The 14,374-nt window shown below is 46.4% G+C and overlaps 1 protein-coding gene and 1 non-coding gene across 4 annotated transcripts in view; one reads left to right on the top strand and one right to left on the bottom strand.

The window, feature by feature from the left end:
- The window catches only part of LOC119399834 (poly(A)-specific ribonuclease PARN), a 59,478-nt gene that overhangs the window by 8,874 nt on the left and 36,230 nt on the right, over window positions 1-14,374 (top strand). For all 3 annotated transcript variants that reach the window (XM_037666693.2, XM_037666690.2, XM_049417860.1), the window contains exon 9: window positions 5,772-5,906. In XM_037666693.2, the coding sequence (XP_037522621.1) occupies window positions 5,772-5,906 (135 nt within the window). The remainder of the gene's footprint in view (window positions 1-5,771; window positions 5,907-14,374) is intronic.
- On the bottom strand, window positions 1,463-1,536 carry Trnas-aga (transfer RNA serine (anticodon AGA)). Its single transcript has one exon. It is a non-coding gene; the product is annotated as a tRNA-Ser (tRNA).

The raw sequence follows: 14,374 nt of genomic DNA on the forward strand, positions 1-14,374 counted from the left end.
TGTGGAGTCCGACGAAAGGTCATCGTCCTCGGATTTCCTGCTATTCGACGCATAGATAACATCAGCCGCAGAGGCAGCGGAGTTGCGGCAACAGCTATCTCCCAACGCGCGCGCGCCACTTCCGGATTCGGACATTTTTGTGATCTGCCACGACGATCGCGAAACTATAGCGAAACCACGCGAGGCGAAACTACGGAGCACATTTAAAAATCACCGCTGTGTGGCATTAATGCGAACTGCTTGGGAAACACGTTCTCGAAAGCAGCAATTCAAACCTTTGATAGAGGGCGAACGATGCTCTATGAGTAAAGAGGAATTTACCTTGCCATGCGCCCTACAGTTTTGTTTTCATACGATAGAAACGATTCGTTGACAAACCATCGGCGTTCCACAGAAAAGCTGGCAGCGCCGTGTGGGCTGGCAACACTTCGCGGGAAACTAAACCACATGACCAGGCACATGCGCCCACAAGCGTCTTCGCGTCTTTTTGCACTCACGCCTGTTCGCGATTTCTGCATTTCGCTTCGCTTGCGAGCAGTGGTGTACGCGATTTGCGACGCTGCCAAACGGACGCCACGATTCCACCGCTATGCCTGCAGCAGTACAGCACTGCTTTCAAGAGGCAAGCAATCCTCTATGCAGAGTCGGAAAGCAACGTTGAAGCAGGGCGCAAGTTTGATGTGTCAGAAAACTGCGTGAGGGAATGGAGAAAACAAAGGACCAAGATCTTCACGTGTGCTGCTACATGCCGTTTCTTTCGCTGACCAAAGTCTGGACGATACCCTGTCGTTGAGGAGGCAGTTCGAGATTGGGTTCACGACCACCGGCACCCGTTCCGACAGCGAGCAGCAGCAGTGGCTCACACGTTGGCAGTGACCGTGACTGCGTCCTTCTCTCAAGCGACGACGAGTCGTAAGCAATATTTCACGAGCAAATAAATGTTTCTTTGCATCATTCCCTCTTCTGAAAAACTTATTGGTGAGCTATGGCTGCAGCATGAGGCTGTGTTCGGAGTCAACATTTTTTCCCCCTAGAAGGGGTTGCAAGTTGGGGGGTCGACTTATAATCGGCAATATACGGTAATTTCAATTTTGCTGCCCCTAATCGCCTCTCACTCCCCAACACCAACCACCATTTTGGCATAGCTTGTTCAGTGTCAAGAAACGCGAACCTGCTACGTTGTCACATGGTCCAAAACAATTAGAACCCACCTGCGGGCCAGGATGAGAAGGCGCATCCTTATTCAAATGTTATATGTACCACCCAATAAGTCTGCATTATTTCCATAATTTTACGGAGTACGGTAAAACCTTGTTACAATAGATGCTCAAAGCCCGGGAAACGTGTCTTGTAACCAAATATTAAGAAAGGGAAAACAGACAACCACCCTTTTGTAGCATGAAGCACAAGGGAATCTATATGGATTTCTCAGAAAGAAAGCATCTTAGTTGCCGGAAAATCCGTCCTGGTCCGGGGTTCGAACCCGGGACCAACGCCTTTCTGGGGCAGTTGCTCTACCAATTGAGCTAACGAGGAAGATAGCAGATGGCGGCGCAAGGGCGAATTCATCGACAACTCGAAGCAACTGGACACATAGTAATGCAAATGAGCTCACAAACGGGTGGTTGTCTATTTTTCCTTTCTTAACACTTCCACCATCTTGCGGGATTTTGCAGAACTCATTTGCATGCATTTCCGGTGCTTATCCGTAAAGACTTCGCTGCACTGGCGCCGTGACAGTAGCCCTCTGGATTCTCAGTATGCTTCACCGCATAGCAGCTTGTCATTGCGGCAAAGCTGACTTGAAGTTTACTACGGCTGCAAAGTGATCAAACGCTGGTTCAAACCGGCGAGATAATCAACGCAGAAGTATTGGTGGCTTCGATTAATGCAGTTTTGAACCAGCAAATTTAGCAAAAAGTACTAAAAATCAGGCTTCGACGAGTTTGAGCGTCCGAAATTTAAGATGTTCTTATACATTTACTCTTTTGGGCTTGTGGCGGTGCTGCGAAAGCATTAGAATTTTCACGCTTGTCCAAGAAATCGACAGTTGTTGCCTGCGTTTCTTTTTGTACACGCTACGCGTACCGTTCTAAAGTAAGGCCGCTTTTAATGTATTTCTTGACCTTACCGTCTCAACCACGCTGTTTCGTCACGAGCTTTCTTTTCTTAGACGACAGACCAGCAACTCGATGTTGCACTCTCGCTTCAACTCGGTCGAGACGTCGTCACAGTGGCAACACAGTGCCCGGAAGACCGAAAGTCTACCCGCCCGAGGAAAAAGATGCGGCAGGTGACGATCTTTAGGGGTGGCAACTTTTGTTTGCAGCCGAAGCGAGGGCAACACCATGCGTACGGGGTCGAAAAATTGTGCGCGGAAGCATGTTACATCTTGACATTACATTTGCCTTTGGTCGTACAGCTCTGCCATGGGAAAGACGAATTGTCCATGTGGTTTCGTAAAATTGGTCAGTGACTTTCACGTGTTCAGTGTGCCATCGGCCTCTGGTAATTTGGAATTGGGCTCGTTTTCTAGGTCTCGGCAATAGACCTAAAAAATGAGCAGGGGCATAGCCAGAAATTTTTTTCGGAGGGAGGTGGGTTCAACCATACTTTATGTATGTTTGTACGTGCATTTGTTTGTATGTGTGCGTGTATATATATGCAAGCAAAACTGAAAATTTTATGGGGGGGTTTGACCCCCCCCCCTGGCTACGCCCCTGGAAATGAGCACCTCTACATTAAACTATCACAATCCAAATTCGATCACTGAAATTACAAATTAGTAGTGCACCCAAATGACAAACAAGAATGAAGAAGTAAATACTGGTTCAGTTTTCTGGCGGGCAACTTCTCAAATGCTCTTCTGTTAAACTGCCAACTAATCAAAGTGTTGGAGGTCCGGTACGGATCTTCAAGCCTAAATCTTCATTGTCATAAGGGTGCAAAGTATCTGACCACACAAGAAATATTCGAAGTAGACCTTTCTTGTGTCTTTGTCTGTGATGTGCCTTAGGCCGCAAGCTCCAAAGATGCCACGCAGGTGCCCAACTTCAGCATGATGTGATGCATGATGATTCGGGAATTGTGAGCTGAACTGTGCTTATCTATGGTGCCAGATTGACAGGTTATGTAATTTAGAGTATGTGAGGCAGAGCTTTTTAAAGATCGTGGCTCATTTAAAGGACCCCTGCAACACTTTTTTCAGCATGTTCAGAAAACGTTGCCAGTCGAAAGTCGAGGCTCCTGAGAGCATGTGAGCCAAACATTATAGCGCAGCCTGTGGCCGGGAATTTACAATTTTCAAACTCAGCTAGAAATCACTCTCTCTTCTCTCGACAAATGATGCCATAAACCCAAACGACTGCGCTGTAAACCTAAAGTCGGTGCCCATTGGCTAGTTACCTCTGCTGCTGCGTGCCTGTGATCGCGCTCGGGATCACACTGAAAGTAAGCTGCGCGTTCAAAGAAAAAAAGAAACTACCCAAGGTCATGACACATGCTGAGGAATGGACGCATCTTCTTGCCTCCTTGTCATCCCCCCCTCACCCCTCCCCCGCTGCGTAGCTCTCAGCGTGATCGCTGTTACGAAAGAAGAGAGAAAGCGCTGAAACCGTGCGACAGATCCCTGTAACTCCGCTCGTACTCGATAGATTCTAAAAATTTTTGCGGCTGTTGATTCATGAGGCAATAAGATCCTGTAAGCACCCCTGTAAGCACTTTCGCCCTGTAAGCACTTTCGCCTTCGTGCAAGATCTTCATTGTAACGTTTGAAGATTCCTACAGGAATCCTCAGACTGGAACGAGTTAAAACTGGAAGCGTTTGCTCGCTGCTTATCCAAACGAGGTGTTGAAGAGCTCCTGTAGGTGCTCGTGGCATGCTTGATTGTAACGTGTTACTACTGCATTCGCCCATGGCTACCCACGGGCTCTCTTTTTGTTTCCTTTGTGCGTCTTATCTCTGTGCGTACCGTATTTGCTTAGATTCAGGCCAACCTTGATCCTAAATTGACCTTTGAAGTTTGGAAGGAAAGAAAACCATAAAACTTTCCTGTAATGGTAACTTTGTTGGGAACATTCATTACAGTAGTTTTTGACGCCCGTCACGAAAATCGACTACAGCGTTGACTCCCCAGCGTCCTCAATTGGTGACGAGCATTGTCACATTTGCGGTGCTCTACAGTGTCTGAGGGTTGTAGCCAGAGTGCATCTGCAAATATGAGTTGACACCAAGTTTTGGTTTTAAAATTTTTCTCCTCACTAAAGTCTCAGTCTGTATTTGAATAAATGTGGTACCTTTCCATCCCATCTTCTACACGTTGTCTCCTGCTCTTTTCATCACTCTCGTGTGATACTATCTACGATTGTGTTCCATGTTAGCAGTTCAATGATACAGTAATGTGACCGCAGTCAATGTAGGCAATGCAACTTTATCAGCGCTAACGTTATTCTCAGAACTGTTACTGACAGCTCATGGCCCTTTCGTGTCGCGCTTGGCAGTCCACCAATGAGACGATGCAACTGCTCTAAATCCTCATGAAAAAGTTAGTCATTCAAAAAGTTGCAGCCATTCAGTGCAATCAAGCCTTCTTAATTGCATTGAATGCAAAAGCGCATTATGTGGGGCGTGATGACTATCTTGATGTCCATACTGTTTCAGCGTCCATGCCACGTGACACTGTTACATGGTATCGACGTTGTATCATTGTCACATGACAGCATCTATATCTTTGTAATTTGCCATGTGCCATGGCCATTGATGCCCTAATGGAGTTTGACGTCATCATGTGGCATGATGGCATCATGTGATGGCGTAATGTCATCCATCACTTTGTTACATGATGTTATGACATGGTCATGTGAGTTTCCTTGCCATCGGGTCTCAACGCTGCTCGCTGGACGAACACTGGATTTTTTGCTTCATGGGGTATATAACACTTTCACGTAAAAGGGACACTAAAGCGAAAAATGAATTTTTTTTTTTGTTTAATAAATTACTCTTTCATGATACCAAAAAGCCGTGCTTACTGCAAGAAGGCGCTTGGTAAGCGAGAAAATGCGCAGAAAGAAAGTGTGCGTGGTGATTACCACCTTGAAGTTACTGCACCAGTCGCCGTGACGTCATAGATTTAAATGGCGTCTTCTAGGGCCTCCATAGTTCCCAATTGGTGGAAATTAAGTACATAGTCTTTTGAAGTAGCTAGAGACTTTACATGCCAAGTTTCAGGAAATTTTGTTGAGCCAGTATGGGGCCAAAATATGAAAAGTGCTTTGAAATCCATGACGCTACCTTCAGAGATTTCGGCGGGAAATTTAAAAGTGAATATGTTGACATTGCTTTTGTCATCTATGAAAAAAGCCTGTAGTGGTGAAATTAACGGCTTTATAGACAGATACAACTTTAGAAGTTCGAGGCATCTCCCTCTCAAAGGCGTATGCACACGAGCCTGCTCCACTGGGTGCACACTCCAGACGACGTCATGAGCCAGATGGCCGGTGACTCCTGCCTTGGAGAACATTGCCTAGCGCATGAGCGGGACTTTTGTTTAGCCAAGGAGGCAGTCGGCTTCCGCACTTCGATTGTCTGGGCGGGGCTTCTTTGGACTTTTTTAAGAGTTATCCGAGTATGGAGTTTTCAGAATTAATTTATCAGTCTAAACTGATTTATTGTTTCACTTTGTTGTCCCTTTATTAAGCTTATCAGTGCTGTTCACTTATACACAGAATAAGATTACAAATGGCTATTTTGTGTCGCACTTGCGCTTTTGCAGGAGGACCTCGAACTGGCGCACGGCTTCGGGCGAGTCCTCGAGCTGCTGGCCTCAAGCGGCAAGTTGATCGTGGGGCACAACATGCTGCTTGACATCATGCACCTCCTCTCTCAGTTCGTGGATGACTTGCCCAAGGTTAGTCGACGATACGGTTCATCATCGTCGGCTCATTCCGCGTCCACTGTGGGATGAAGGCTTCTCCCATTGATATCCAATTTGCTTTGGCCCACGCAGACTGATTCTATTTTATGCGAGCAAATTGCTTCATTTATAGGGGCCCTGCAACACTTTTCAGCAGGTTCCGAAAACACTGCCGATCGGTAGTCGAGGCTCCTGAGAACACGAACATGATAGCGCAGCCAAACATGATAGCGCCCGGCCTGGAATTTGCAATTAATTCTCCAAGTACGCTATAATCATTCTCTCTTCTTTCTACAAATGATGCCATATACCCAAATGATCGCTCCATATACCCAAGTTTCAGGTCCATTGGCTGGTTTGAGCATCGGGAGCTGCATAGTTGCTGTGACCGCCATGAGAAGCCGCCACATGTCCGCGCGCGCTCTTGCGATCACACTGAAAGTAGACCGTGCGTCCGAAGAAAAAATGAAAAAGTGCCCAAGATCACGATGCACACATGACGTATCTTCTTTCCTTGTGCCATCCCTCCCTGCTTAGCTTCCAGCGCGCTCGCTCATCAGGGGAACAGAAAGCAATTACAGCATGTGACAAATCTCTGTAACTCCGCTCGTACTTGACGGATTCTAAATATTTTTGCGGCGGTCAATTTGTGAGACAATAAACTCCTTTAACGAAGCCATTCGATGGTTACTAGGAAAGGTATTGGCGGGCCCCTTTAATCGCCCCATCTAACCCTGTGCCTTCCTCGGCTGCATTTCCGATTTCTCGGTATCTATTCCGTCGCCCAACATGACCATCACTTATGTGCCCTTTGGTTAAGGGGGGAAGAGGCACTTTGACATGAAGCATCTTTTTATTTAAGTTAGGATGATGAAAACTTCGGTGATCATGTATTTACATGTGTAAATATCAAATATGAACTCAGTTTTTATGTAGCCCTTACGACAATTTTTTTAATTAATCATTAATTAAAATTTCGTTTAATCACCTTTTTAACAAATTGGCTACTCGGATCCTGCTGAATTAAATGTCATTGCATTCTACAGTTATCAAAGAGTGCAAAAAGCAAATTTTATGGTTCTAGCTTTCCTGCAACAAAAGTTATGAAGCTTCAAAATCCGCCATTCGATTACCAAGAAAATGTATTTTGTTATTTTCTCTCTTGTAAAAACTTACGCTTTTCTATAGTAACATATGACACTTTGTTGCACTCACTAAACATGCAGCTTTTCAGTAATACAAAAATGATCAAAATCGAGTGTACCAAAGCTGAGAAACGCTCGCTAAAAGAATGAAAGGTGGCCAAAAAATTGAAACTGAGAAAAAAGCAAAAAACAAAACTCTCTATCTTCAAGCAGCGCTACACAAGTAAAAATGCTTTACTTTGCAAATAAATGCCTTAGAACACACCAGGAGAGTAGCTTGTCACATTTTCCAATCGAAACGACCCCAGTGCATGTCATTTCAAGCAGTTTGTTGATTGCGGAGAAGTCGACGATGCTGTAGTTAGCCGCCGACGGGTCAGAGCCCTCGCACGCTGTTGCGAGCGTGCGCAGCTTGCGCTCGCTAGCGGAAGTTGCCGATAAGCCGGAGATCTTATCTTCAGTCTTTTCCTGCTGTTGGCGCACGATCGGCGCTAGTCAAGAACGTCGTGTCGATCCTTCTACCACGCTTCCTATCACTGACACGTCGTCGAGGCGGCCGCCGACACAGGTGAAGTCGGCATTTCGACCGATGAATCGCGTTCCGCCACCACGCCGTCCTTCGCTGGATGCGCTTCTGATGCACCCGAGCCGTGATCTCGCTTTTTTTTTTTTTCGAATTTATGAGCGCTGCGCAACTTTCGATATGGCTTCGCCACGATCAAAGTTCCAAAACGCGGCCGAGAGCGTAGGCCTAATTCACTCCCGGCGGCTGCGGTGCACTTCGTCTAGCTCGCTTGGCGCCGTGCCAGTAAGCCGCCGCAACGTGCAGTCTTTGTTTAGGATGATAAAAACGCCTGCTCCAGTTTCTTGCCAGCTTGCGCGGGTTGGAACTTTACGGACGTAAATCGACGAGAACAACACAGTTATACTACGGCGACATCAACTTGCAGCTTTGCGTGCACTGTAGCAGACAGCGCGGGAGGCCCGACGAATCGGAAGGCGTTATTTAGTCACGTGGGCTCACTGTGCCAATAGGCTCACGCGGAGGGACCTTTTTTTGGCGTGAATTTTCTACGTGAATTCTGAGTGGACGGAAACAAGGGCGGCGGGATATTCAAGAAAAAGCGCGGCTCTTTCGAATGCGACCAAGATGGCTGCCGTAGGTAACGTAGAACGGCAACAGCGCAGCGCTGAATAAGCCCGTTTTTTACGCGTTCATCGCTAAAAATTTAGCTCGCTGATGGCACATAAAATGCTGTCACGGCTAAAATACTGATCTAAGACGCATGAAAATTGGCGAGGTTATGCATCAGTAGCGGCAGAATCCAAATAAAACATTTTCAAAAATTCGATTTTTTTTCTGATTTTCGGTCTCAAAGACCCGCTTCCCCCCTTAACTGACAGTACGCAGTGTGGTTGCCAGCCAACAAGTTTGACTCGATAATGACTGCACAAGAGTCTGAATCATCCAGAAGTGCATGATATTGAATTTGCCGCAAACATTCACCAGTGTTGAACAACCATGAGTGAGTCAATGTCAAGCTGGGATTTTGCCTGTGAATGTTCCAAATACCATAACTATTGTTCAAATGGGTTTACAACGTCGATTTTCATTGTGCTGCACGCGGTTCTGATTGCCGATTATTGTGATACTCTGATTTACTTTGTAACTCTCTCAATTTAGGAAAGACGTTGCTCCCCCAGAAGACACATTAAATATTTTATTATTTTAAAATAACATATTATACTAGGAAAATAATTGCATATTTCAAATTGGCACACAAATATACATAAACTCAGCAAGTTTCATCAACACGATCTATAAATAAAAAGAACGGTTGATCCCTCCGTCACGAAACGGTATAAGACAGTAGTGAATAGCAGGGTTGCCACTGACTTTCGTGTAAATGTCGTCAAAAGACGAGCAAAAAGTCGCCAAAAGTCGCCATTTTTTTACATATTTCGCCAAAAAAAGTCGCCATTCTAGATATGTGCGGCATACCTAGTACCGTATTTACTCGCATAATGATCGCACTTTTAAAAAAAAAAAATTGACGCAAATTTCGGGGTGCGATCATTACGCGGGGTAAATTTTCCGCGAAATATTTTGAGCACCGAAAACGCCAACAAGTCGCATATCGGAATTCTTACGATAGCTATCATGAACATAACCAAAAATAAAAGTAGAGTCTTTGTAATAAATGCACACATTACGCAGGAACTACATGCATTGCATATTGCCCTTTATTTTTTTTATTCACTGACCCCCTAACTTTCATTCAGAGTTTGAAGCGTCAGTGTCGTCGCCGCTCGATTCCCTGTCGGAACCGGCAGTGTCATCACAGTCGCACAGAAGGTTATCTTCCGTTCTGTCGAGCGCGTTAGATACACCTGTCTTCTTGAAGCTGTTGGCAACAGTTTTGCTCTTGCCAGTTTTGGTTTCGCGGAAATCCCGGCGCGTGCTGTTGGTAGCCATGAGCTTCTCACGCTGATTTTTCCAATACCTAATTCTGATTTCGTCGACACCGAAATGCCTGCCGGCAGCGCGGTTGCCGTGCTCGAGCGTGCAATCAACCGCCTTCAACTTAAACACGGCAGTGAAACTCGCGTATCGCCCCATCGTGAACCAGCACTCAACAAGCCCACGAGGCACATCTCGACAACGTTTCCTCTTGCTGTCATGAAACGTTTAAGAAAAGCCGCAGCGCCTCACATCGCTGCTTCACAAGGAGAAGGGCTACCTCACACGACGACGATGTTGACACTGCAGCAAGCTACCACAAATGCAGCAAGCTACCACCGAAATATCAAAACGAACCGTCTATCAAAATTAACGACAAAATACGGCCGCTGCCTCGCTCTCCGCGTGAGATGGGGCTGTAAAGAAGGTAGTCTATAACTTGCATTCCTTGTTGAAGTACGCGCCGATTGGAAGCATCAAGAGCAAATTGCAACCGAAGCGAGGATCGGTGATGCTGCCATGTTGCCGGAAATCGTCACACTCACTTCCGGGCGACAAGCGATTTTTTTGGTTTCCCAAAAACCTGTGACGCGACAAGCGACAGCGATGGATGGCCCTCCGCGACAGCAAATCCCTGTCACTCGTCTCCGTCGCTCGAAAATCGCATGCATGCGGTTGGGCCTTAACACTGCGGGATATCAAAACCACGTGATCAAAGCAAACATGGCGGCTGGCGGAGCTAAGCGAACGCCTTTTTTCTCGTAAGTCATGGAGGTCGTGAGTGCGTCATGCGCGCCAAAACAGTTTCTTCCGTCGAAATAATGAATTATTTCGTTTAAATCGGTAAATTTGCGGCAACAGCATAGCCATGTTTAAAGGACAGAAACAGAGATGGGCGCGTTCAGCTGCCACAGACGTGGAAACACATGGCGGGCATGTGGTGAAAACTACGGCATTTGTCTGTACTGCTATCCTAATACAGCACGCTTCCGCCAAGGGTGGGCAAAAATTAGGAATCTGTTTGGTGCATGCAGTTCACTTGGTGAGTCTTGAAGAGCCACTTACGTAACGTTCGACAGATGGTAAACATGATGATCATCAGCTAGACTTGGCACACGACATATCGCTGCGGCAAGTTCGGGGTGCGATCATTACGCGGGGCAAAAAAAAAATCGAATTTTGACGACAAAATTTAGGGGTGCGATCATTACGCGAGTGCGATCATTATGCGAGTAAATACGGTAATAAAATTTTCCACTCTCGTACAGCCCCATAGAATACAGTACCATCCAAGACCCTTAATTTATATTGATGTTTCTCAATGCGAGTCGTATCGCCCGCTTCACCATTGGAGTACATGGTGCTGCTTCTCCGACTAGCCGCAAGATGTGCGTGGTGGCGCAAGGGTGAATGAATGAAACGCTCATGATATCCTTCCATCTCTGTCCGCTCGTTTCAAAGGTAAAAGTGTGGTAAACCTTGGGCGAAAACCGTGAAAGCGTTGTTTGTAGACAGCTTTACGTACCCTTATATGAATTAAAAGGATTGAAAGGTTTATTGAAGGTAACACGACAGAATTCTTACAGGAACCGATCATTAGTGAGTCTTGCACCTATTAAGTGTGAACTAATATGATACCGGACGCCACCGACCATTTCTTACAGCCACTTATATCTATCTACACCCGTCAATCCAATGCGTTATTAATGAACAGGTAGACAATGTAAAATGTTATATAGCAATTGTTTTAATTGCACACGCTCACCAAGAACAGTGGAAAATGCCTGAATAAATATTTTTTTATTGCACAAATAGCCGCGTGTCCGCCTCTCTTCGCTATTTCAAAACAATATTTACGAGCTGAATTGGGGGTACAGCAACAGTGAATAAGTCGCCAAGCTATTAAGAACAGTTGGAGCTTTGGCGGAACAAATGGTCGGAACTCGTGGCCAACCCGTTGTCTAGCCCCTTCAGAAGTGAAACGTTAGAGAAGCTTAAAGCACCTAAAGCCATAAACTTATAGTCAAACACTGCCCCCTCGTGGTCTGCAAGGCAGTCCGCTGACTTACATTTTGCTAGAATATCGCTGGGGGACGTTCTACCTCCTGCATCTAGATGAATTGAGGAGACACAGACGAGTTACAGGACGGACATACCGAATGACGCGTAATGTGCACATTCTACTCGTGGGTCTAAAACCAAGAAAAATACAGAGAATGTTGCTGCTCATTCGTTGGGAAGGCACTGAGCCTAGGATGCATAACTCAGTGGAGACCTAAGCTGAAAATCGCCAAAAATTTGCCATGTTGCCATTCATAGTTTTAGGTCGCCACGGGCCTCTCAAATTCGCCAATTTGGCGAAAAGTAGCCACCATTGGCAACCCTGGTGAATAGTGTCTACACAGGCGTATAGTTTATTGTTTATTGTGCATTGATGTGTGAGAGCTTGTACAATGTCTATTGGTGTTTGGCAGCTATAGCACCATTTGATGTGGATGCACCCGCTTTTATGTCTAGTGGTACATTTCCATCCTGACAGCTAATGCCAAACATCATAACCCCGTCTGGTAGCTGAAGTAGTTAACATACACCTGGGCACAGCTTATGCTGAGTTGCGCACAGAGATGGCATCAAGAAGCACGTAACACTGGCACTCGATATGCACTCATTCAAAGCGTCGTCATTTGAGGAGAGAAACGCCAAGGTGTGCGCTCCCCAGTGCTAATAGGGTAACCTACACTGTCATGCATATACCTCACAGCGCTTCAAGAATGCGAGAGGCAGAGTTCGTAGCTTGAGTCGTGAGAAGGCGTTCCACTTCCTGCTGGCATGTCTTTCGGTGCACTGAAAGATGAAACTACCGAAGCACTCACTGTCGGTGCTCGTTAGTGTCATGATGCAGCACTTCATTGATCCCAGACGGCACACCGCCCCCGGCCAACCAGGGTCACTGTGAAACGGAGAAGGTGTGAGAGATATAAGGTGCATTTGTGAAGCCTAATGCATGAGTGTCTGTAGCGCAATGGATACAGCAACCCACACCTATCGTTGCAGACCGAGAGGTCGTGCGTTCAACTCCCAGATCATCCAAACCAACAAAACTTTTAGGGGCGAAGCTCCTTAGGGTGTGGGTCGTTCCCTCCTCTGTAGTAGTATGTAGCCAGCTCGCCTGATCGGCAACGGGCGAGGTGGATCAGCTCTACCCCCCCCCCTCTCTCGCCTCGCGAGGCCGACACAGGCAGCGTCTGCTAGTGAGTTTCTTGATTGAAAAAAGCGACTGCTCGCGCTGCACAACCGTTCACTGACCACCCCGTATATAAAGGCTCTGGATTTTGACCTCCAAGGTAGTGCCTGTGTGAGATTTCTCCTGTGCGTGATTAAACAATGCGAATTCACAGCGTACATGTAAAATTAAAGTGAGCTGCAAGTCGCCATGACTGTCATCGACCCTTTAGTATAAACGCGCCCGATCTCGCGCCATTGATGATGTACTGGGCAGAATTTACGGAAGATTCACATATGGCGCGTGTCATTGGTGGAAGGCAATTGTTCGATTTAGTACGGTGACGTACGTTAGGGGGACCGTTGTAATAAAATTCGCTCGCTGTTGGTGCGCTTTCACTTTCGCTTGGAGTATTCACGGTTTACCGATGTTCCCTCCGGAGCTTCGCCCCACTCATCATCATTCACACCGTGGATATGCTGTGGATTTTTTTCTTCTTGTTTTTCCTTGTCATCTGTATTGTACTGAAGAATTTTCATGAAGGGGTCCACCAAGACTTCACTGACGTATTTCCATGCCGGAAATGCATCAGTGAAGTCTTGGTGGACCCCAGCATGAAACACTTTCATGTTAAAAAAAAAGATGTTTTAAAGGGGCATGTTCGCCATTGAGGAGCACATCAGTAAACATCAAAGTGGTGAAATCTAATGTTCAGCTCTTCTGTGTTTTCTTTACTAAGGTAAATAACGCGATAATCAGTCACATCATTGAGACATTTGATGCACTTGGTACTGTTTCATAATGCCACCATCTCCTTTGAAAGCTTTTTATGGGGATACTTAAAGACACCTGGTTCATACCCTTGGAGTAGTGTGAACTACACTCAATTACCTCGATGGCTTAGCAAGGGCAGCATCCTGCTTTCCTCTGCTGGTGTGAGTGTTGCGCGCGTGCAACAACCCGTGCAGAATGGGCTGGTAGCGTAAAACTGAAGAGACACCAAAGTGAAACATTAAATCAGTTTAGACGGGTAACTTATAGTTTCAGAACTCTATTATAGACATTGCTTTCACCATCATAGGATACACTCAAACCTTGGAGTAACGAGCACGGATATAACGAATTATCGGTTATAACGAAGTAAATTAAGAATACAGTCAAACCTCGATATATCGAACACGGACATATCGAATTATTGCCTATATCGAACGGTTCCTATATCACATGGGAAATCGCATGCATTTTTAATTTTTTATTTCGAACGAAGTTTGACGTATAATGGATATATCGAACTCGGCCACCCCAAACCGCCCGCGCTCCGTTGACAGGCGGCGAGCTTTCCCGCCGCGCTCCGTTGACAGGCGGCGAGCTTTCCCGCAACTCTCGAAAATAGCGGTAGCGCGGTGGGCGTTTACGACTGCTGCACACATCGATGGCGCCGAGTGCGCCACTTGAACGTAGCGGCATACGCACGCCGCAGCCTTGCAGCAACGACGCACTGCACTTGTTGCACCAGCTCCTCCTTGATAGTATCGCCAGGCATCCGTCGCATCGGTCGTTGTTGTGCTCGTGTGTTAGGCCTGCCGCGCGTTGTGGTGTGTGTAGCGATGGCTGCAGACGCGAAGAAACGGAC

The sequence above is a fragment of the Rhipicephalus sanguineus genome, chromosome 7, assembly GCF_013339695.2.
Source record: "Rhipicephalus sanguineus isolate Rsan-2018 chromosome 7, BIME_Rsan_1.4, whole genome shotgun sequence".
Lineage (NCBI taxonomy): Eukaryota > Metazoa > Arthropoda > Arachnida > Ixodida > Ixodidae > Rhipicephalus > Rhipicephalus sanguineus.